The following is a 20,121-nucleotide window of genomic DNA, read 5'->3' on the forward strand; positions in this document are numbered from 1 at the left end:
TTATTTACTTTGACGTAATGTTTTTCCTATCAAACGCTTAACATCGAAAATTTGCGCTGTTGTTGTTGTTGTTTCGACTGTCACTCGATTCACCTTTGTGCCGTTATTGACATGACGTTTAGACCAAAAATAAGAATGACACAAAACACAAAAAACATTCAGCACAATTCTAGATTTTTGGCGATGTATTATTTTTTTATGACTGATGTTTTATGAGGCGTAAAAAATGTCATTAGAGCTGACTCAAATAGATAAATAATGTTGCCATTTTCTGCTCGCTTCCACTCTCAGATTTTTTTGTAGCTTCTTGCTAAATGATGTAATATCCTAATGCAAGAGGTTCATGTGAGTTTAAGCTTAGGGAATTTAGGGATTTGTCTTATTTGAATTGAAAATTTTAGAGACAGGTTTAAAGGACTTCATGTTTATGCAAAATGCATATGAAATTAATTATTAATCATGGTTCGAAATTCTTATACATTAACTAAAAGAATAGTGTTTATTTTAATAAAAATTATTTTGAAATAAAAAATTTGCATTTGATAGTTAATAAGAAATAAAAAATAGTAAAATCGTAGAATACTAAAATCAAATGTTTGTAACTAGCAACATTTGATAATTTATTATAATAAGAAATAACGAATACGATTCCTTATTGCCATGAGATGAGTCAGAGCGACTTATTCCTTCAGACTAAACTTAAGTTTGTATAAATAATTAAGTAAATAAATAAATATTCTTAAAAATTACAAAGCGTAAACAGTATAATGCGAATAAAAGAATAAATAATATTGTTATTTAGATATATAAATTACTTATAGTAAAATATAATTTAAAATGCTTAAATTTATTCATGGTTAACTGAAGTATAATTTTATAATTTTTTCTTAAATAACTATAGAGTTAAGTATAATATTTCATGAAGATGAAATGTGCCGTTGAGCCTCTTTAATTGATCGGATCTGTGTGCTCTTAATATGCAGTGAATGAATTGCAATTAAATAAAGCTTAATGGAAAGCTTAAATAAAATAGATTAAATTATGCCAGGGACCACAACATGCGAATGAATACACTCGAGGTACTTGCGAGTGTGTGTGGACGATTTTTATAGATATGCGGAAACCTTTTACAATTAAGCCTCTGGTCGTTGGGCCTATCAGTCAGTACATGATACGGCATAAGAGTGCGCGTTTCGATATTATTTCTTTTTTATGTGAAAGGAAAAACTGCCGATGGAAATGCGAAAATCAACACAAACAAGAGGCAACCAAACAAGATAAAAAAAAAACAAAACAAGGAAGAGAGTCGCCAACTGCAATTGCATTCCCGTATTTACTTATCGTTGCAGAGATAACAATTGACTGCACAGTCAGCTCGTCGTCGTCGTCGAGCGCGGCGGCAGAAATATGAAATCCCTGTGAACTTTATTAAAATTATGAATAAGAGAAAACACAAAAATAATAAAAAAAAACGAAAATAACGGAATGCCAAATTAAATGGGAAACAACTTTGTTGGTTGGGAATGGTTGAAGAAGGGCAAGCGAATGGCTCTGGCCAAACTGTCTGTGGCAACAAAGGACACGCAACGGCCGTCGTCATCACACACAAAAGCGAGTCCTTTCTAGCGGCATATGCCACACAGGAACTGGAGAATGAAAGAGAGTTGGTGGGTGAAGCAGCTGCCTCCTGTTATGCCAGTGAACAGGATGCAAAAGTGCAGTCGATTAACGTGCACCCCGAGAGTGAGAGTCCCAGGCATCATCATCATCATCACCAGCTGTGAATGGCCCAGCAATTTTTGGGAGTATATGCATATGGGTATGTAAGTGGGCGTGTCGTGTCTGCGGGCATATGCATTTTTATTAAATTTAATAAAGCTGCAATTAAACAATTTACTTTTGTTACATTTGTCGCGCCGAGCGAAATCTGAAATTAATTTCATTGTGGTTGCGCTGCCCAACGACGAAGCGACTTGTATTTGGAAAAGGGCAGTTTGCTCGACTAGTAAATACCCTGTAAATATATGTAACAGCGGTGGAGACTAATCGATACACCTTGTCGGTATCGGTATTAGTAAGTCCATAGGCACGAAGCTATTGGTATCATCAGTCATCAGAAGACGATCATCAGTCCTAAGAAGTTTAACAGTTGCACAGTTGAACAGTTGCAAAGTTGAATATTAGTAGCAATAGTCGTCGGTCGTAACGAAATCAGTAGTCAGCAAGAAGCAGTATTATTTAAGTTTATCAAATATTACAATTATTATCAAACATTCATATTCTATATAATAAGCATTACATACATTTTAAATATAATACTTGTAAAAGTGTTTCAACAACATTAAATTACGCATTGCAAAAGTTTATATATATTTTTGTATATAAAAAGTTTTCTTTTAAGTGTAAGCTACCCTCTTTGCATTATTCGCACGTGGTATAAACATGTAAATTTATGTACTGCTGCTCAGACGAGCATATGGAGCGTGTGTGGGAAGTGAGCTTCAATGGAAGTTGTTAAAATGACAATATTTTATAGGCAAGTCAAAACGTACTAGCAAATTAAACAATTACACTGTACATGGTATGGTATGGTATATGGTATATTTTTGGTATATTTGTAGAATAAGGTCTTATTAAAAATAGGTAGCGGGTATCTTTATTGTTTAATTTTATGTATAATAAATATTATAAATATATTCGAAGTATACAACAAAGCATACAAGTAAAGATACTGTATATTAAAATCTAATTATAAATTTAACAATTTGATCAGCAATTTCTTTATTTATCAAATCAATTCGTATATTTTTGTAATTTTAAGAATATGTCGATGTCGTAAATTAATTACATTTGTGTATCAAAATACAACACGGAAATAAATTCTCAATATAAATAGACGTTAAATATTATATGTATACATGATTTTCTGTGTCTTGATTGACTTCCTGTCCGATCACAACAATTAAAAAATCTTTAAAGTTGAACTATATATATTCAAATCTTTAAATCTTGAAAACTTGATTATCAGATTTCTACAAAGTTCTTTATTATATAACATATATGTATATTCTAAACTATATTAAGTTAAATATTGCTAAAGGTGGTTAGTTAAACCATAAATAATATAATTTTACCTTTACAACTTTTCGCAGATTTTGCTGTACAGTGTAGACCAATGAGGCGCAAAGATTATCAACTGGTGGACAATTAGCCACGGTGCATGACCGAAACATAGTTGGACCAAAACAAAACACTGACCAGTTGGGTTGGGGAAAATGCGTGAATTTGTGAGGTTGATGCGCTGGAGCACCATTGTCATTGTGATTAGCTTGACCTGTGCACCAGCCGAGGAGCGTAACAAGTGGACAACGGTAAGCATGCAACGTGCAACGTATGAGAGATGTGTCAGAGTCACAACTGATGGATTTGTGTACTGTTCTATAGGTCGACTGGCTGCGACAATTGAACTACACTCACGAGCTGCACAATGTGACCACCGACGATGGCTACCAGCTGCAGTTGCAGCGTCTGCCTCAAGTTGGGGCACGCCCCGTGCTTCTGGTGCACGGACTGCTGAGCTCCTCGGTGGGTTGGCTTTGCCTGGGGCCCGACAGAAGTTTGGGTAAGCAAAGAGTGTGGGAGTTAAGAGAGATGAGAGATGGAGATGCTAAGTGTGACTGTGTTTTGATGCAGCGTTTCAGCTGCATCAGCGCAAGTACGATGTGTGGCTGGCGAATCTGCGTGGCATGTCGCCCTATGGCAGGCATCACCTCGAGCTCACCGATGTCATGTCTGAGTTCTGGCGCTATAGTTTCCACGAGCATGGCGCATACGATTTGCCCGCCATAATTGACCACATTGTGGCGCTGCAAGCGCGTGAGAAGCACGACGATGTGGCCAACGAGGAGGAGCAGAAAGCAAAGCAATCGCTGGCAGCGCATCGAGTTTTGCTAATTGGACACTCGCAGGTAAGCACAAAACTCCATCCTCCCCTGAATAGAGAGCATCACTCTAAATGTTGGTTCACTTTTGGCTCCTTTTAGGCATTCAATGCTTTCCTAGTGCTGTGTGCTTTGCATCCGCGATTCAATCAGCACATCCAACTCATTCAGGCTTTGGCACCTCTGGCTCGACTGCATCGACAGGTGCGATTCGATCACACGCATGTTCGCGACATCATGAAGTTTGTCAAGGTAATTAGCATTGTTCCATATTTCGCTAATTATTTACGATTGTGAAGAGCAACATATTGAGTAGATATTAACAAGTAAGAAAGCTACAGTCGAATGTGCTCGACTGGGAGATACTCGCTATCCATTTTGAATAAGAGCAAGACAGTGCGGTATTATTCCTTAAATATACCAAATTAATATACTACAAAAATACTAAAATGTACTGAGTGCTATATTTGGTATATTGATATACTCCTGCATTCAAGATATACCATAGAGTACAAAATATACCAGACCTTAATATACCAAAATATAAAACCTTATTGCAGTAAGGGTTTTTCGCCATACAAAAGTATTTCCAATTTTTCAGAGATCATAAATACTGCAGTTATTATTATATGTACTAAATATAGCAATTCTAGCTTCAAAACTGCATGATATGATATGGAGTGTATTATGTAATTAGTAGCCTATATTTTTAGGAATTCTGTAAGTAATTGATGAAACATGAACAAAAACGACATTATTTTCAATGTACTATCAGAAAGTAAAGTTAAATCGTTTTAGCAAATATTCGCCCGTCATAGTATTTGAATACATATCTGTCCTTTTTTGTATATAGAAACTGTATCTTGTATATTGTATCTTCTGTCTATTAACATACATTGCGTTATTTTTTATAGCAGAGTTTTGGAAAAATTGTCTTTTTTTAACACATTTTAAAGAAAGCAATTGCCTTATCAATCAAGCCAAAATTTCAATTAACACTTAAAAATACTGTCAACAAACAGAAAAAATGTTATGTTTTGTCTATAGTATATTAAGCTTAGGATTACATTTTCATCCGTCTTCAAATCACTTCTCCAAGTTTTCTCTACTCAAAGATAAAACCAGTAAATGAAATCTGTTTAAATTTAAGCTTGACTTTATTACTTTGGCTTATTAAAGTAGTTGGCCTTAACGAAGGGCATTCGCGTGATCTCCGCCTCGTAGAATTTTTCACGCACTTTGAGCTGCACTTGAGTGCCAGGTTTCTTCAGTTGCTCCTGCACATAGCCCATGGCAATGTTGCGTCCCGTGCTGGGACTGGGGCAACCACTAGTCAACTGACCCACCTGCTGACCTCGACTAAAGATGCCAACTCCGGCACGTGCTGGCGGTGGCTTCGCACCCAACATTTGCACGCCGACACGCCGCCGCTGGACGCCCTGCTTCAGTTGCTCCAGTATGCGCTGAGCTCCTGGAAAGTCGGCAGTGCTGCGACGCCGCTTGGCCACCAGCCAAGCGAGTGCCGCCTCCACGGGTGTAGTCTCTGCATCAATATCGCTGCCATACAGACAGAGACCCGCCTCCAGACGCAACGAGTCACGGGCACCGAGACCAGCCAGCTTCAGTTGACCGCCAGCGAGCAGCGCTTCAGTCAGCGACTCCACCTGAGAGGAGGGCACAGAAATCTCGACGCCATCCTCGCCCGTGTAGCCACAGCGTGTGATGCGCACATTGTTAATGCCCGCCAATTCAAAGAGCGCTGAGCGCATAAAGTAAAGTTGCTCGAAATCCTTAGGTTGCTTGAGTAGCTTGCTCAGCTCTTGTGCCACCTTTGGTCCTTGTACGGCGATCAGCGATTGATCCGAGGGGTTGAGAAACTCAATGGACACATCTTTGCCCTGGGATTTGTAAGAAGACTAAAGAGGAGAATTACAGAATATTTGATTAGAAAGAGATGTTGTAAAAAGTACTGGAAAAATCAAGCATTTTAGGTTTGATGTAATCCGGGATTTAAAATATGATTCAGTATTGATTTGTTGAATTAATCCTGTTTGAGGATTATATTGCCAAAATATACATAGTATACTAAACATGCTTTTGATCATAGTTCAGTTAGTCAAGCTCTCGGGGATTCATTCTATGAGCATGTGGTCTGAAGTCTTGGTTTCAAATGCTTCGAATATCGGAAAAGTCATTAAACGATTCTAATCAAATAAAAATACTATTTAATCCAGAATTTAAGCATTTAAAAGAATGAAGTGAAGAATTAAACAAATCTGGAATTTTTTGTATATTGACTCCACTTTGAGTTTAAGTCGTCATATTTATCTCAGATTCTATTTCTGTGTACTTACCACCGCATTGCTCATGATTTGCATATCCTGTTGCTTCATAGCTGCATTGGAGACCACGTAAAGCTGCTGCTCATTCACCTTGTTCACTATCAGATCATCCAAAATCCCGCCCTGCTCGTTGGTGAACACTGTCAAACTTCCACTTCCCGCGGGCATATCACGAATGTCCGCCGTGCAAATGGTTTCGAGACACGCCGCCGCATCCTTGCCCCGCACAAACGTCTGCAGCATGTGCGACACATCGAAGATTGAGCCAACACTTCGTGTATACAGATGGGAAGCAATGATGCTCTGATCTGAGTACTGCACAGGCAAAGCATAGCCACCGAAGTTGACAATCTTGCCGCCTTTACGCACATGGAAATTATAGAGCGCTGTGCGTTCGCCTTCGCCCGCTGTGGAGGAGGCGTGGCGTAGGGATAAAGAGAGCACTTTGTGCGCTTGCAGGCGGCTTCTTAACTTCAACATCGTTGCGAGACTGAATCCGCTGTCAGCTGATAAGACAAACGCTGACATCGTTTGACATCATTGTCGGCTCTCAGCTTGGTGGAGACAACAAAATTTGCCTCTAATCGCAGTGTAGTTCAAAAATATCCGATAACCCCCCATAGAGCGCCGGCTCTTCTTTTCTTTTCTCTCATTCTCCATGTGTTCTGCTCTCTTTCTTCAGTGTTGTTGATCAGCTGTGTCTATTAATACACGCTATGGAATATTTCGAAATATTTATTAAAAGCTTTGTTTTAAGTTGTGAACTCAAGCTTTCAAACGGTGATTAGAAATAGTGCAGTTATATTTATTTAATAGTTTAAACCCATTATGCACACTTAATTTTTTGACCTTGGACTTTCGAAATTGGACAAAAAAGGTACTCAAATATTTTATTTATTTCATTCTTTTAACTTCAGCTTTATTATTAAATTTCGAGGATACAAATACAATTCAGACCTTTTGGATGCATACTAAAATAATCGAGTTCTATAGAAAGTAATAAAATTGAAAGCATTTGCTGACCTGCCATGATTTTTATTCTCTATTTCTTGCTTAAGATCACTCTTCCTCTAAATATTTCTTCTTTACAATGTAGTTTCTACACATTATAATAATCGAAGTCTATTGCTCTGAGTTTAAGAGAGATTCTAACGCAAATGTTCGCTTTCGCCTCATATGTTCTAATCAGCTTGCAGTATTTTCGTACACCGCAAAAAGTGTTATGTTGTTCCTTGTGTATAATTAATAGAAATGTAGTTTAATATATTGCTTTTAAAATATATTTATACCTTCAAGCAAATATTGTTTCAACCACCCTTTTCATTAAGTTATTTAAGATGGTTAGTATATTACTTTATTTTATTTGTTTTGGTTTGAAATTGTAGATTAATACCTTTAATGTATCTTATCTATATTTATATAAATGAAGGACATATCTATTGTAGTAATAGTTTTGCAATTAGTTAAAATTAAATATATATGGTAAGTGAAGACACAATTTCTAAAGCTCTTACAAGGGCGGTAAATATTAGCTATGTTGATCTACATATAAGCGCTTTAAATATTTCATATATTTTTTGAAATTATTTGAAGGTATTAATATTAAAACTTATCAACTTATCAACAGAAACGCCAAAAGGCTAATAAATACGAGCTGTTTCCGCCAGGAGAACTGAAGAGAATGTGTCGGAAGAAAAAGGAACTCTGCGAGTATTACACGAAAAATCTAGTGGGAAGTGCACAAAGTAACAAGAAGGTAAGCGATTAACTATACTAGACGAAGTATCAGCTGAAAATATAAATATTCAATTACAGCTACTGGACATCTTCAACTATGATCATTTGCTGCAGGGCGGTTCAGCGAAAGAGTTGCGTCACTTGCAACAGATCTGGAAATCGGGTGACTTTATAGCCTACGACTATGGACCAATTGAGAATATGCAAGTGTATCACGGCGTTGAGGCGCTGTCTTATAATCTAAGTCAGATTAGTGTACCCATCATATTGTATTTTGGGGAGACCGATGCGATTGCCACGCCCCAAGGGGTTCATGATATCTACGCCCACATGTTGAGCACAGTGAGAAACGTGCGTCGCATTGCGGCAACCAAATTTAATCACTTTGATTTTCTGCTCTCGTCAGAGGTTAAAACATTGGTTAATGACAAACTGATTGAGCTAATGGAAAAATTTCTCGAAGGTAATTTGCCCTATGTAATTGAATGAGAGAAAGAAGAGGAGAAGATGGGGGTAAGGGGACAACAAGTGGTGCTAACTAAGTAATTGGGCTTTGGCAAAGCTCACATCAAAGGCGTCCATTGAGGCTCATTAAAAGTGCGAGCGGTCAAGCGAAATGTTTTATTTGTCTTGGCAGCAAAGTGGTAATTATGTAATCGGCTCACAGCTGACCATAAAGAAACAACAACAAAGACACAGTATATAAAACAGAAATAAAAAACTGAATACTAAAAGCCTCACAACAAAAATATGTGACAAACTGATGTCTGGGTCCCAACACTTTTACTTTCTTTTGATTGCCCACTTAAAGGCAAACGCACAAAACATTTATTTGTTTGTGCTTTTTTCTTTTATTTTTTGTTTGTGGTTGAGGTTGTCTTTTTATTTTTTTCATCGCCTATTTGACCCACAATAGACGACACAACTGTGGTAACGGTGGCTTAGCCAAAAAGGTTATTAAGCCATTTCACTTGAAACTTGGCCAAAAAGAAGGCGCAGCACACACAATAGCCTAATAATAATTTACATCTATTACTGAAAATGCACACAAATGGGCAATAATTAAATGGAATTGATAACTTATCTAACTATTATGACTTGGCTTTTTTAGTAATTATTATTAAACACTTCCGTATTAATTATATGCTTACATTTAAGTATAAAATGGCTTTTCAATTTAATTTAATTTTAAATAAATTTCACATAAAGATTACATTTTTAATACCTAATTTTTGTTTAACATATAACGTATTTAATTCCATATTTGTTATAAGCAAATTGACATTTAAATCAGTGATAATATTGAATCAACTGATTTATCTTATGTGGCATTTAATTAACTTGTTCAATTCGTTCAATATTTATGTTTTAAAAACGCAGCGTCATTGTCGTCTCGAACTCTACATTTTTATTGCTCTGTAAACACTTTCTCATTTATCACCGAAGCTTACACAATTTTGTGTCTTACATTGTAATTACTTATTACAACATTTTACACTGCAAGGTGACCTCATTTCGAAGTAGCACAATTTGTAGGTGTAAAGCACACAAAGCGAGGTTTCACTGTAGCTATCTGTTGTCTGCAGTTCTTCGTTGATAGCAACACACTACGCATCGCAATGTCTTTTTCCTCACCCTTTCTTTCACAGTCTGTCATTTTAATTATTTATGGCAATCACATGATCGACTTTTAAATACCCTTGAAGTAGAGATATAAAAGTATCTGAGTGGGACAGATCTAAATGTTTGCAAAAATTCGAATACATTAAAAACTAAATGTAAGGTATGATTTATGATTTATGTAGAATTTGTAATATTAATAGAAGGTACAGAAAATTTGTATCTTTTGTGTAACAAATATTCCCAAAACTTATATTTTATATATTATTCAGTTATTTATTTAACCCATAATGTGAAAAACTTAAATTCTGCAGTAATGATGAGATGTAGAGACCAAATTTGTAAAGTTTGGTAGATGTTTTTATAAAAAATGTAACAAAATATAGTATGTTAGCCTAAAAGATGAAAAAGTATTTATAAGATATAGTAAAATATTTATTAATATTAAGTTATAAAAAGTATAAAATTGTATGAAATATTTATGTAACTATAAAATAAATAGGGTATATTTTAAAATTAAAGCCGAAGGGCGAGCAAAACAAAATCAAATGCACGCGTATTGTGATAATCGCTGTAGTGTTGTCGTTGTTGTCATTGTTATTGTTTGCTCGCTGATCGAAAGTTTTCGGCATTCTTTGTAAGCGCGGAAGTTCGAAGCGCGTTGCCGGGTTTTTGGTTTTCGGTTTCAGTTGCGTCCGCGACGTGCAACGCTAAAGTTGACCAAGCAAGTGGAAGATTCCCCAACCGGATTTCACTTTATGCATTGATTTCGATTTAATTTTGAAAACGATTCAAATTGGAGTATTGAAATGGGAAGACGTTGGCTGTTGGCTTTGGGTTTATGCCTGCTGATCAGCAGGACGCAGGCGCAGTTTGGTGGCGAGGAGGATGAGGAAGAGGACGAAGAGGAGGAGGAAGAAGAATGGAGCAGTGAAGATGAAACAGCCGAGGAGAAATTGCAACGCAAAAACATCAAACAAGACTCAAACCTAACTGTGGTATGAAACAGCTCAAAAGATTAATGACTAGCAGACAGAGAGAGAAATTTACACATTTGCATTTCATCAACAGGATAAATTAATTGCCAAATATGGCTATGAGGCGGAAGTGCATCATGTGACCACCGAGGATGGCTACATTCTAACAATGCATCGCATACGCAATCAGAATGCTCAACCCTTTCTGCTGCAGCATGGACTCGTTGATAGCTCGGCGGGTTTCGTTGTCATGGGTCCCAATGTGAGTCTGGGTAAGTGATTAATGGCACTGTTGGTCAAGTGATTACCACAACTCACTCTCTCTCTGGGTGTCGCTTTGCAGCGTACTTACTTGCCGACCACAAGTACGATGTCTGGCTGGGAAATGCTCGTGGCAATCGTTACTCGAGAAATCACACCACACTCGATCCGGATGAGTCCAAGTTTTGGGATTTTAGCTGGCATGAGATTGGCATGTACGATCTGCCAGCCATGATTGACTACATTCTAAAGTCGACGGGCTTCAAGAAGCTGCAGTACGCCGGACACTCTCAGGGCTGCACCGCATTCTTTGTCATGTGCTCTATGCGTCCGGCTTACAACGAGAAGGTCATCTCCATGCAGGCGATGGCACCGGCTGTCTATGCCAAGGAGACCAGCGGTCATCCTTACATACGCGCCATCAGCTTGTACTTCAATGTGAGTAGTCGGAAAAAGACGGAAAATTCTGTTTGTCAGTCTATCCATTCATAGAAAGAGCTTTCAGCCAGAGAATTTATAATATTCCTTTTAGTTCAACGACTTGATTTGTTCCGCATCTCATTATTACTTTTGCATTTAAAAACTAAGCAAGTGTTTATTTCGTATTTAAAGTCTAGCTTACATTGAAGTATAGACTTGGAAGTTTTTTTTTAACAAATTAAGCAATTTTAAATTGACAATTACATTAGGTTAGGTTAAACTGGCTACCCCTTAGAGAAGCAGAGCATAGGAGGTCCGTAGCTATACATGTAAGAATCACATTACTATAGAAACTAAAACCAAAACTAAAAATTGAAAGTGAAATTGACAACGAAAATTAAAATTCAAATTGAAGATTTATATAGAAATATACATAAATAGAAAATTAGAATTGAAAATTAATATACACTATAAGTAAACTATATTATTAATGTTGATTTGGTTTGTTTTTCAATCTTTATAGTTTCTTAAATTAGCTGCAGTATTAGTTTTTTAATATCCGGCATATCTGCAACCTAAAGCTTTAGTTCCATTAAGAACATTGTATTTAAGAGTATCTGAAACTTTTTCTCATTTCATTGCACTATACTCATTATTCTTAATGTTCAGAAATAGATTTTCAAAATTATACAATATAAGGTCATTTATTCATATAGTACATACAGTTAAGTATTTAATGTTTTTGTATATCTGAAGTATTTTATAAGAAAGAGTAATTCATTTTAAGGAGTTAAAAATAGTTCCCTAAACTATTTTGTTAGAATTTATATGGAATATATACTGAATGAAAGGCACTTTTAAATTAAGATCAGCTTTTTAATAACAATGTTTTTTTCTTAATTCTCTCTAGAGCCTTGTCGGCAGCGCTATTACGGAGATGTTCAATGGCGAATTTCGTTTTCTTTGCCGCATGACCGAGGAGACGGAGCGTCTTTGCATTGAAGCTGTGTTTGGCATTGTGGGACGCAACTGGAATGAATTCAACCGAGTAAGTTTGCAAATATCTAAATACAATAGACAACTTAAATCATATTTTATTTTCAGAAAATGTTTCCCGTGGTGCTGGGTCACTATCCAGCCGGAGTGGCAGCCAAGCAGGTGAAACACTTCATACAGATCATCAAGACTGGCAGATTTGCACCTTATAGCTACAGTTCCAACAAGAATATGGTGTTATACAGAGAGCATTTGCCGCCACGATATAATCTCAGTCTAGTCACTGTGCCCACATTTGTGTACTATTCGACCAATGATTTGCTGTGTCATCCGACGGATGTGGAATCAATGTGCGACGACTTGGGCAATGTGACGGGCAAATATCTGGTGCCCATGAAGGAGTTCAATCACATGGATTTTCTCTGGGCCATCGATGTGCGAAAGCAGCTCTATAATCGCATGCTGCAAGTGCTGGGCAAGCGACCACAGGGCAAAGATGCCGAGGGCGAGGAGTTCTCGACAAGAAATGTGGAACGAAGTCGAACGCATCGAAGAGGAGGACGAGCTAGCTGGTAGAGACCTTAGATTTAATATTTATTTATTTATTTGTCTTGCTTTAAATATGGAATAGATATTTGCATAAAATTGCTGCGACTTTAAATATGCAAAAGCTTTGCTCTAAGTGTGTTTGTGCATGGACTTCGACCGGAAACGGAAGTCAAGTGTTGTGTGTTTCGTTTTCTGCCCAGACAATCACTTGGCCCAGAAACTATAGTAGCAGATTTGCCAGCAACAGTCAACAACAGCAACAGCAGCAGCATCAGCAACAGCAACAGCAGCTGCAACAACAAGCAGCACATGCATTTCTAAGCAGATTTCCTTAAGGAAATTTTCTATTTTCTTATGCACATGCCATTTTCTCAACAGCAGCTGTTGCCTGTTGTTTGCTGCTGCTGTCGTTGCGGCTCTTGTTTTCTTGGCTGACTTCCTTGAGCTGCTTATGCTTTCAGGCCACCGAATTCTTGACATTTGCATTCTACAGTTTACCCGGCCAACGGACGACCAGCAAAGTGAAAAACTGTGTTCAGGGCGTGAAAACTCCGCTTGACAATTTCCACATTCACCATGAACCAATCTCCAAAAACATGTTTTGTTGCACTCTATAAATATGTATTTCTATTTATGTTAAACTATGTGCTGTGTTAATCTGTTTAGGGATTACCCGAATGTGTCGATTATTAACATTGTAACAAGAATTGAGTTTAATAATTTATGGCTAATTATTTATTTATCAGAAGTGTGTTGTAACAAATGTAAATATTTGTTTTCTCGATTGGCTTTCTATTAATATTCATTCATTGTTCTTGTGTATTAACCACATTAAATCATTGTTTATCTAGTAAACTGCATTTAAGCTCGCATTTACAATAATTTAAATATATATTCTAAATTTAAAATCTATTCAAAAGCTGTTGAAAAAATTGGTTTATTTTTCCGTACTTCTTTGTTTTATTTATTTCAAATTTCCTCAATTGATACAGCTATTGACTTGCTCTATGAAATATTAACTAATCGCTTCTCTATTAAACAGATTACAGAAATGAATCTATAAATTAGTAAATTAGGTATATTATTTAAATTTACATAAATTTAAAACTAAGTTAAACTAATACCAAAAAATAATGATTTAGTAATAGTTTTTTTTATAAATTTTGTTTTTAAATTAGTTTCCGATTATTATAATTATATTCATTCATTACTTCAGGAATTGTCTAATTCTTTTTAACAGAAAAGTTTCATTATTTATTAATTTTAAGTGTAAACATTTCATTGTATTGTCTTTAACTAAAATAATTTATTTATGCATTTAAGTAAACAAATTTAATTTCAACTTCTTAATTTAACAATACAAAACTTCTTCATTTAATAAACATGTTTTTTACATAATCTATTTAAAATCGCTTTTAAAATATTTCAAATTTCAATTTCGTAATATTCCTTTCTTATTATTATTTTTCTACTACCAATTTCCTTAATTAATTCAACTACTAAAAGTTAAATACATAAATAGCCTAAGGAAACATTACTGTATTACAGTAATAGCTCATTGCGAAAATGTATTTTAATCGTGAATTACTGACACTGGTTTGTAGAACTGTCTATTAAATGGCCTCTAATTGCTTTCATAATCACTCAAGTTGTGTTCCAAGTACTAACTAGCTATACTAACTAAACTAATATGTAGGTGTATAGTATTGATTTTAAACATATTGAATTTCTTATCTCAACACATCAACACTGCTATTTCCGATGTTACGATGACGTCGAAAGGTTGATTTATATAAACAAATTACGACTACTCCGTAGATGTGAAAAAAAATAATAAAAAAACAATTTGTATTGAACGAATTGCGAATGCTCTGAGTGTGCTGCATTTTAATCGCATAATTTGATTCTGGGTATTTCCAATATATTCATGAGTGTAATGAAGATTCACTTGTGATTCACGTGTTATGGGCGTAATTTATGTAAATTATGGTGGGAAATTTTGTGAGATGTGCTCGATGGGAAGATAATGCTTATAGATGTTTTTGTGGATATTTAATAGTTTTTTTCTACCCGCTATTCATATGGATTTTGAATGTAGTATTATATCAATACCTAATATAGACTTTGGTATATTTTAGTATTTTTTGCGGTAAATTTTATTGTAAAAAATGGTATAAATTGCATTATAATTTTTTCTTAAAAGATTTCTTTAATTGCAATTAAATTTACGTAACATAATATTAAATTGAACTTGAATTATATTGTTTAATATTATTTATTTTAAATAAAATTATTGTGGTTTTCATTGTTGATTTTACTAACAATTACATTGTACAAATGTCTGACATTTATACTTTTTTATATACTAAGCTCTTCGATAGGAAGATTACTTAAAAAATCCATTTATAAATTAGCTTGCAAATGATATGCCTTCTTTTTGTAGCAGACAACACCCAAAAAAAACAACCTTATTACTTTTGTACAAGGAAAGAGATTAATTGAGAACATGATGATGATACTCTGCTGTTTATCAGGTATTCGTTTGGGATTTTGTTAGATCATCCGGCTCTCGTGATTTGGTTTAGAGTATTATTCGCCTGAAATTGTAGACACAATGTATATTATTTAAATGATGATAAATGTCTTATTATTGTTTATGGGCAGTCTGGCTGCGGGGACTTCTCTCTCTTGCATGTCTCTATCTCACTTGCTCCATGGGTTAATTATCCAAGTTTTGCTTCGCCGCTTGACCCGAAGCAAGTCGACATCGATCCCGGTTTTAAGAACGTGACGAGCGTTTTGTATTTGTTCCCAGTTTCACTTTGTTTGCATTTTGTTTATGCCTGTTTTTTTTTTTTTTTTGTTGTGTGAAATATTGTTTTTGTTTTTTATTTTCTTTTTTTTTTTTTTTTGTCGATTTGCTTGTATTTGAGTTGTTTTGTGTTTTTCTTTTTGTTTTTTGTTTCCTACTTTTTTAGTTTTGTGGGTTTTTTCATTCTTATAAAAGCGCAACGTTCTCCAAGGGCCGCAGTCAGTCACTCGGTGGCAACAGTTCTGATGAGATTGTTTATTGTGCTCAGCGTTTGTGTGGCGCTCGCCTCGGCGGGTTACGGCGGTGGTGGAGGCGGTGCCAGTTCCTCGGCCACCGCATCCGCTTCGGCCAGCTCGAGTGCCGATGCCGGCGGTAAATATGGCGGAGGCGGTGGCCTAGGCGGCGGTGGCGGATTAGGACTGGGTCTTGGAGGCGCTCTCGGCGGAGGCGGCGGTCTTGATCTAGGACTTGGTGGCGGTCTTGGCGGTGGACTTGGCGGCGGTCTCGGTGGCGGCAAAGGTGGCGGCGGTCCATTTGGCAGCGGCGGCGGTGGCGGTGCTGGTGGCCATGGAGGTGGCGGTTTCGCTGGCGGTTCAGCTGGAAGCGGCAGCTTCGGTGGCGGCTCAGCTGGCGCTGGCGGCCATAGCGGCGGCGGCGGCTTAGTTGGCGGTGGCGGCGGAGCTGAAGGCGGTCCATTTGGCGGCGGCGGCGGCGTTGGTCATGGAGGCGGTGGCAACGGACTTGGCGGTGGCGGCTTTGGTGGCGGCTCAGCTGGAGGCGGCGGCTTTGCTGGCGGCTCAGCTGGAAGCGGTAGCTATGGCGGTGGTTCAGCTGGCGGCGGTGGCTTAGGAGGTGGTCAAGGAGGCGGCGCTGGACTAGGAGGTGGCCATGGAGGCGGCGGTGGACTAGGAGGCGGCCATGGAGGCAGCGGTGGACTAGGAGGTGGTCTAGGCGGTGGTCTAGGAGGAGGCCTAGGAGGAGGTCTTGGAGGCGGCAGCGGCAGTGGCAGCTACGGTGGCGGTTCCGCAGGAGGCGGCAGCTTTGGAGGCGGTAGCTTTGGCGGCGGCTCAGCTGGAGGCGGTGGTCTTGGAAGCGGCGGTCATGGAGGTGGCGGCCATGGAGGCGGTGGCCATGGAGGTGGCGGCTTCGGCAGTGGCGGCGGCGGCTTTGGCGGCGGTGGCTTTGGCGGTGGCGGCTTTGGAGGTGGTCCAGGTGGCGGCTTTGGCGGAGGACCAGGCGGAGGCTTTGGCGGTGGTCCAGGCGGTGGCTTCGGAGGCGGCGGCAAACATGGCGGCGGTGGCTACGGAGGCGGTGGCAAGCATGGCGGCGGAGGCAGCGGAGGCGGTGGCTTTGGAGGTGGCGGTCATGGTGGTGGCGGCTACGGCGGCGGTGGCTATGGTAAAAGTAGTGCCAGTTCCTCAGCATCCGCAACGGCTTCTGCAGGTGGCTATGGCCGTTAGATTTAAGTGCTCAATTCTCAATAGTTTGTTAATGAAACAAAAGAGTATTCCCAAGTCCATAAGACACAATTCAATAAAAAGAAAACGACTTTTTGTACAATAATAAACCAAAGCTGTGATCATCATTTTATAGTTGGGTTGTGCAACGAATAATACTACTACAAAGTCTATATAAAGTTTATAGTACTACAATTATCAGAGGCGAGATGCATTGCTAGAGGGTCGTAAACAATTGTTGTATTATAAACGCTCTAAACTTGCTTATTCAGTGGCCCATCAAATTTATTTAAAGTATTTAAATATAACAGAATATCAAATCTAATTGAAGAACCAAGAAGACAACGTTTGGAAATTATAGAAGTTCAAAATATAAATAAATAATACATATTTGCTAAAAAAAAGAAAGAAGAATAATTGAATTGCAATGCAGTCTGGCAAAATATATACATAGCAGTCAGACTTTTGGTTGCTTGTTAAGCTGACAGTTATGTGTAGACTTTATTTGTTTAATGACATTGACAAATTGCGACTGCAGTTAATACGCGAAAATATATGTAGTATTAAATGAAATGTAGATAGGATTATATTTGAACAATATGTATATATTTTGGTGAATATAAAAGCTTGAGTTAGGAAATTTGGTTTTCAACGATTTACTTTCCTGGCTTTAACCAACATTTATTAAAGTTTTCGATAATACAAAATTTGTTGAAGAAATATTTTCATTAGTGGGAAATTTAATTTATTACAGTAAAGCAGAAAAATATATGACAAAAAAAAATAAATAATGCTCTATTTTAGAAGCGCTGAGATTTGGGTAGTGAAATTATAAAAACTAAGCATTTATTGCATATAAAAAAATTTTAATTTTTTTAACGTTCAAAAAAGACTTAATAAAAGAAAAAGTTAAACAAACTGTGAACAATTTGAGGATTATATTTAAGAGTAACACAGAAAGAAAATAAATCTAATAAATTTCATTATTTGAGAATTTTGCAATGTTAAAATATAATTTTAAAAAATCAAAATTTTGATGTTTCGAGTGCTGTAATTTTCTTTTTCTATATTTGAGTAAAGAATATATTTATAAATTGAATTTTTTTTTATTATTTTACATAAGCTGAGTATAATTATTATTTCAATAATAATAAACTTTCAAGTTTCCTAGAATTTAATTTTTCATTTTTGTTTTGATAGATTTTAATTTAAATCGTGTGATATATTATTTATTCTCTCAGTGTAGCAATTCATATCATAAGCTGTAAGTAGGTCGTAAAAGCGTTTCATTAAGTGAAATTTTGTGTATCAGTTTTGTCGTTCAACTGCCAAAAGTTGGCCATGGATAGATCATAATTTTGTGAGATGAGGCGGAGGGGTTGAAAGTTGAAAAGTTTGCAGCTTGTGAAAGTCATATGTTGTCCTTGAGGTAAAAGGCTTTGCATATTTAAGTGGCAACACATTATCCGATTTATGCATAGAACTTTTAGTTGCTTACACAAGTTTTTCACTCAAATAAGAGGAGACGAAGAAGAAGAAGAATAAGCGGCAGCTGCGAAGCACATTGATAACATACTTGGTGGCATAAATCTTGCAAATGGCGCGACCACGACTCAATTGCCGTCTGTGTGGCATTTAGCAAAACATTTATCATTTGGGGCAGAAAGTTTTATAGAGAATGTTGCACACAAATTGAAATCTTAAGCAAACTTTGTGCGCCCAGCCTCAAAGTGCAGTTTTATTGCCCCAGGCCTGGGAGCAGCAGCTGTTGAGCAGCCTCGTTTCATCTCTCTACAGCTGTTTAGCTGCTCAGGTCGAAGCCATAGTCGGAGTCAGAGTCGTAGTCGGACAATGTCTGCTGCAGCTTTCCCAAACAGCCATTGGCAATAAACTCAGACCAATTTGCACAAGGACAATGAACCCCTGTGGTGCACTTGGCATAACTGCATCCTTAACCTCCCTGCCATTCTGCTATTGCTGTTCCTATGTTGCTATTGCTGGCGGCTTGCCACACAGAGTCGACTGCCGACTGTCGGCTGTCTGCCGCTTGTTGCTGCTGCTGCCATTTGGGATGATTGCAACAATTGTTGCAGCTTTTGCTGCCGTTGTCGAATTGACATTATGGCCATTCTTTGTTTGTTACAATTTATGCGGGTCCATAAAATAAATGTAAATTCATATTTAAATGCAATTGCTTACTGGATATTGCACTTCGAATGTGCTGAATTTATTCCCAATTATTTTTTACTGCTCTGCTAATAATTGATATTTTTAATCTGTAGTCACAAATATTGCCCAAAAGTATGCAAAGGATTTCGTTGTAACTTTGAAGCTGAGTTTAAGTGTGGCCAACCCCAGTCTAGTATGTATAAGCAAAGCCAGCTTACCGAAGCGGTATATTTATAAAGGCAAAGTGCCGGTCACGCTGCCGCCCAGCAAAAGTTGCTCATTGGAAGTCCTTGTCTTATACGTTTGCCAAAAAAAAACAAGTAAGAAAGCTACAGTCGAGTGTACTCGACTGTGAGATACCCGCTACCCATTTTGAATAAAAGAAAAATATTTTGCGGTATTTTCTCAAAATATACCAAATATACTGCAAAATACTAAAAAATATACCGAATGGTATATTTGGTATATCGACATAGTACCGTATTCAAAATATACCATAGACGGCACAATATACCAGATTGTCGGCCAAAGCAAATTAGACCCCTAGTAAGTAGGCGTTTTTGCCCATACAAAAGTATTTCTTTAATAACTTCGACAATTTTTATCTGATCGCAACCAAATTTTCAGAAATCATAAATACTATAGTTATTATTGTATATACCAAAATTCGGAACTCTAGCTTTAAAATTACGCTTGTTATTCGATTTTTTTGATTTGCGGGGGCGGAAGTGGGCGTGGCAAAAATTTGAAACAAACTTGATCTGCGTGCAAACATAACAAATGCTGTCGAAAAAAAATTATAGCTCTATCTCTTATAGTCTCTGAGATCCAGTGTTTCAT

At 37.2% G+C, this 20,121-nt stretch overlaps 4 protein-coding genes across 4 annotated transcripts in view; 3 read left to right on the top strand and 1 right to left on the bottom strand.

The window, feature by feature from the left end:
- The window catches only part of LOC117563883 (lipase 1), a 57,773-nt gene extending 48,601 nt beyond the window's left edge, over nt 1–9,172 (top strand). The window contains exons 2-7 of the mRNA XM_052002339.1: nt 3,153–3,371; nt 3,445–3,622; nt 3,694–3,968; nt 4,044–4,193; nt 7,911–8,039; nt 8,099–9,172. Coding sequence (XP_051858299.1) covers nt 3,276–3,371; nt 3,445–3,622; nt 3,694–3,968; nt 4,044–4,193; nt 7,911–8,039; nt 8,099–8,509 — 1,239 coding nt within the window. The 5' untranslated portion in view covers nt 3,153–3,275 and the 3' untranslated portion in view covers nt 8,510–9,172. The remainder of the gene's footprint in view (nt 1–3,152; nt 3,372–3,444; nt 3,623–3,693; nt 3,969–4,043; nt 4,194–7,910; nt 8,040–8,098) is intronic.
- LOC117565167 (aminomethyltransferase, mitochondrial) lies at nt 4,854–6,785 on the bottom strand. Its single transcript, XM_034244153.2, has 2 exons — nt 6,296–6,785; nt 4,854–5,857 (listed from the first exon to the last, which is right to left on the bottom strand). The coding sequence occupies exons 1-2, from the start codon at nt 6,761–6,763 to the stop codon at nt 5,102–5,104; spliced, it is 1,224 nt and encodes a 407-aa protein (XP_034100044.1). The 5' UTR covers nt 6,764–6,785; the 3' UTR covers nt 4,854–5,101.
- A 1,092-nt stretch (nt 9,173–10,264) lies between the features above and the next one.
- On the top strand, nt 10,265–13,006 carry LOC117565166 (lipase 1). Its single transcript, XM_034244152.2, has 5 exons — nt 10,265–10,638; nt 10,712–10,889; nt 10,961–11,316; nt 12,209–12,346; nt 12,403–13,006. Exons 1-5 carry the CDS (start codon nt 10,450–10,452, stop codon nt 12,868–12,870), a joined length of 1,329 nt encoding a protein of 442 aa, XP_034100043.1. The 5' UTR covers nt 10,265–10,449; the 3' UTR covers nt 12,871–13,006.
- Nucleotides 13,007–15,862: 2,856 nt separating this feature from the next.
- On the top strand, nt 15,863–17,240 carry LOC117563884 (uncharacterized). Its single transcript, XM_052002180.1, has one exon. It carries the CDS (start codon nt 15,901–15,903, stop codon nt 17,113–17,115), a length of 1,215 nt encoding a protein of 404 aa, XP_051858140.1. The 5' UTR covers nt 15,863–15,900; the 3' UTR covers nt 17,116–17,240.
- The last annotated feature ends 2,881 nt before the right edge of the window (nt 17,241–20,121 follow it).

Source organism: Drosophila albomicans, chromosome 2L (genome assembly GCF_009650485.2).
Source record: "Drosophila albomicans strain 15112-1751.03 chromosome 2L, ASM965048v2, whole genome shotgun sequence".
In the NCBI taxonomy this organism is placed as follows: domain Eukaryota; kingdom Metazoa; phylum Arthropoda; class Insecta; order Diptera; family Drosophilidae; genus Drosophila; species Drosophila albomicans.

What these genes read in the sequence shown, in the direction of transcription:
- LOC117565167 (XM_034244153.2), bottom strand. Translation starts at nt 6,763, where the DNA reads ATGTTGAAGTTAAGAAGCCGCCTGCAAGCGCACAAAGTGCTCTCTTTA. An exon ending in AAATCATGAGCAATGCGGTG is followed by an intron (nt 5,858 to 6,295) that starts GTAAGTACACAG and finishes TCTCCTCTTTAG; the next exon opens with TCTTCTTACAAATCCCAGGG.
- LOC117565166 (XM_034244152.2), top strand. Translation starts at nt 10,450, where the DNA reads ATGGGAAGACGTTGGCTGTTGGCTTTGGGTTTATGCCTGCTGATCAGC. An exon ending in AAGACTCAAACCTAACTGTG is followed by an intron (nt 10,639 to 10,711) that starts GTATGAAACAGC and finishes TTTCATCAACAG; the next exon opens with GATAAATTAATTGCCAAATA. An exon ending in CCATCAGCTTGTACTTCAAT is followed by an intron (nt 11,317 to 12,208) that starts GTGAGTAGTCGG and finishes AATTCTCTCTAG; the next exon opens with AGCCTTGTCGGCAGCGCTAT.
- LOC117563884 (XM_052002180.1), top strand. Translation starts at nt 15,901, where the DNA reads ATGAGATTGTTTATTGTGCTCAGCGTTTGTGTGGCGCTCGCCTCGGCG.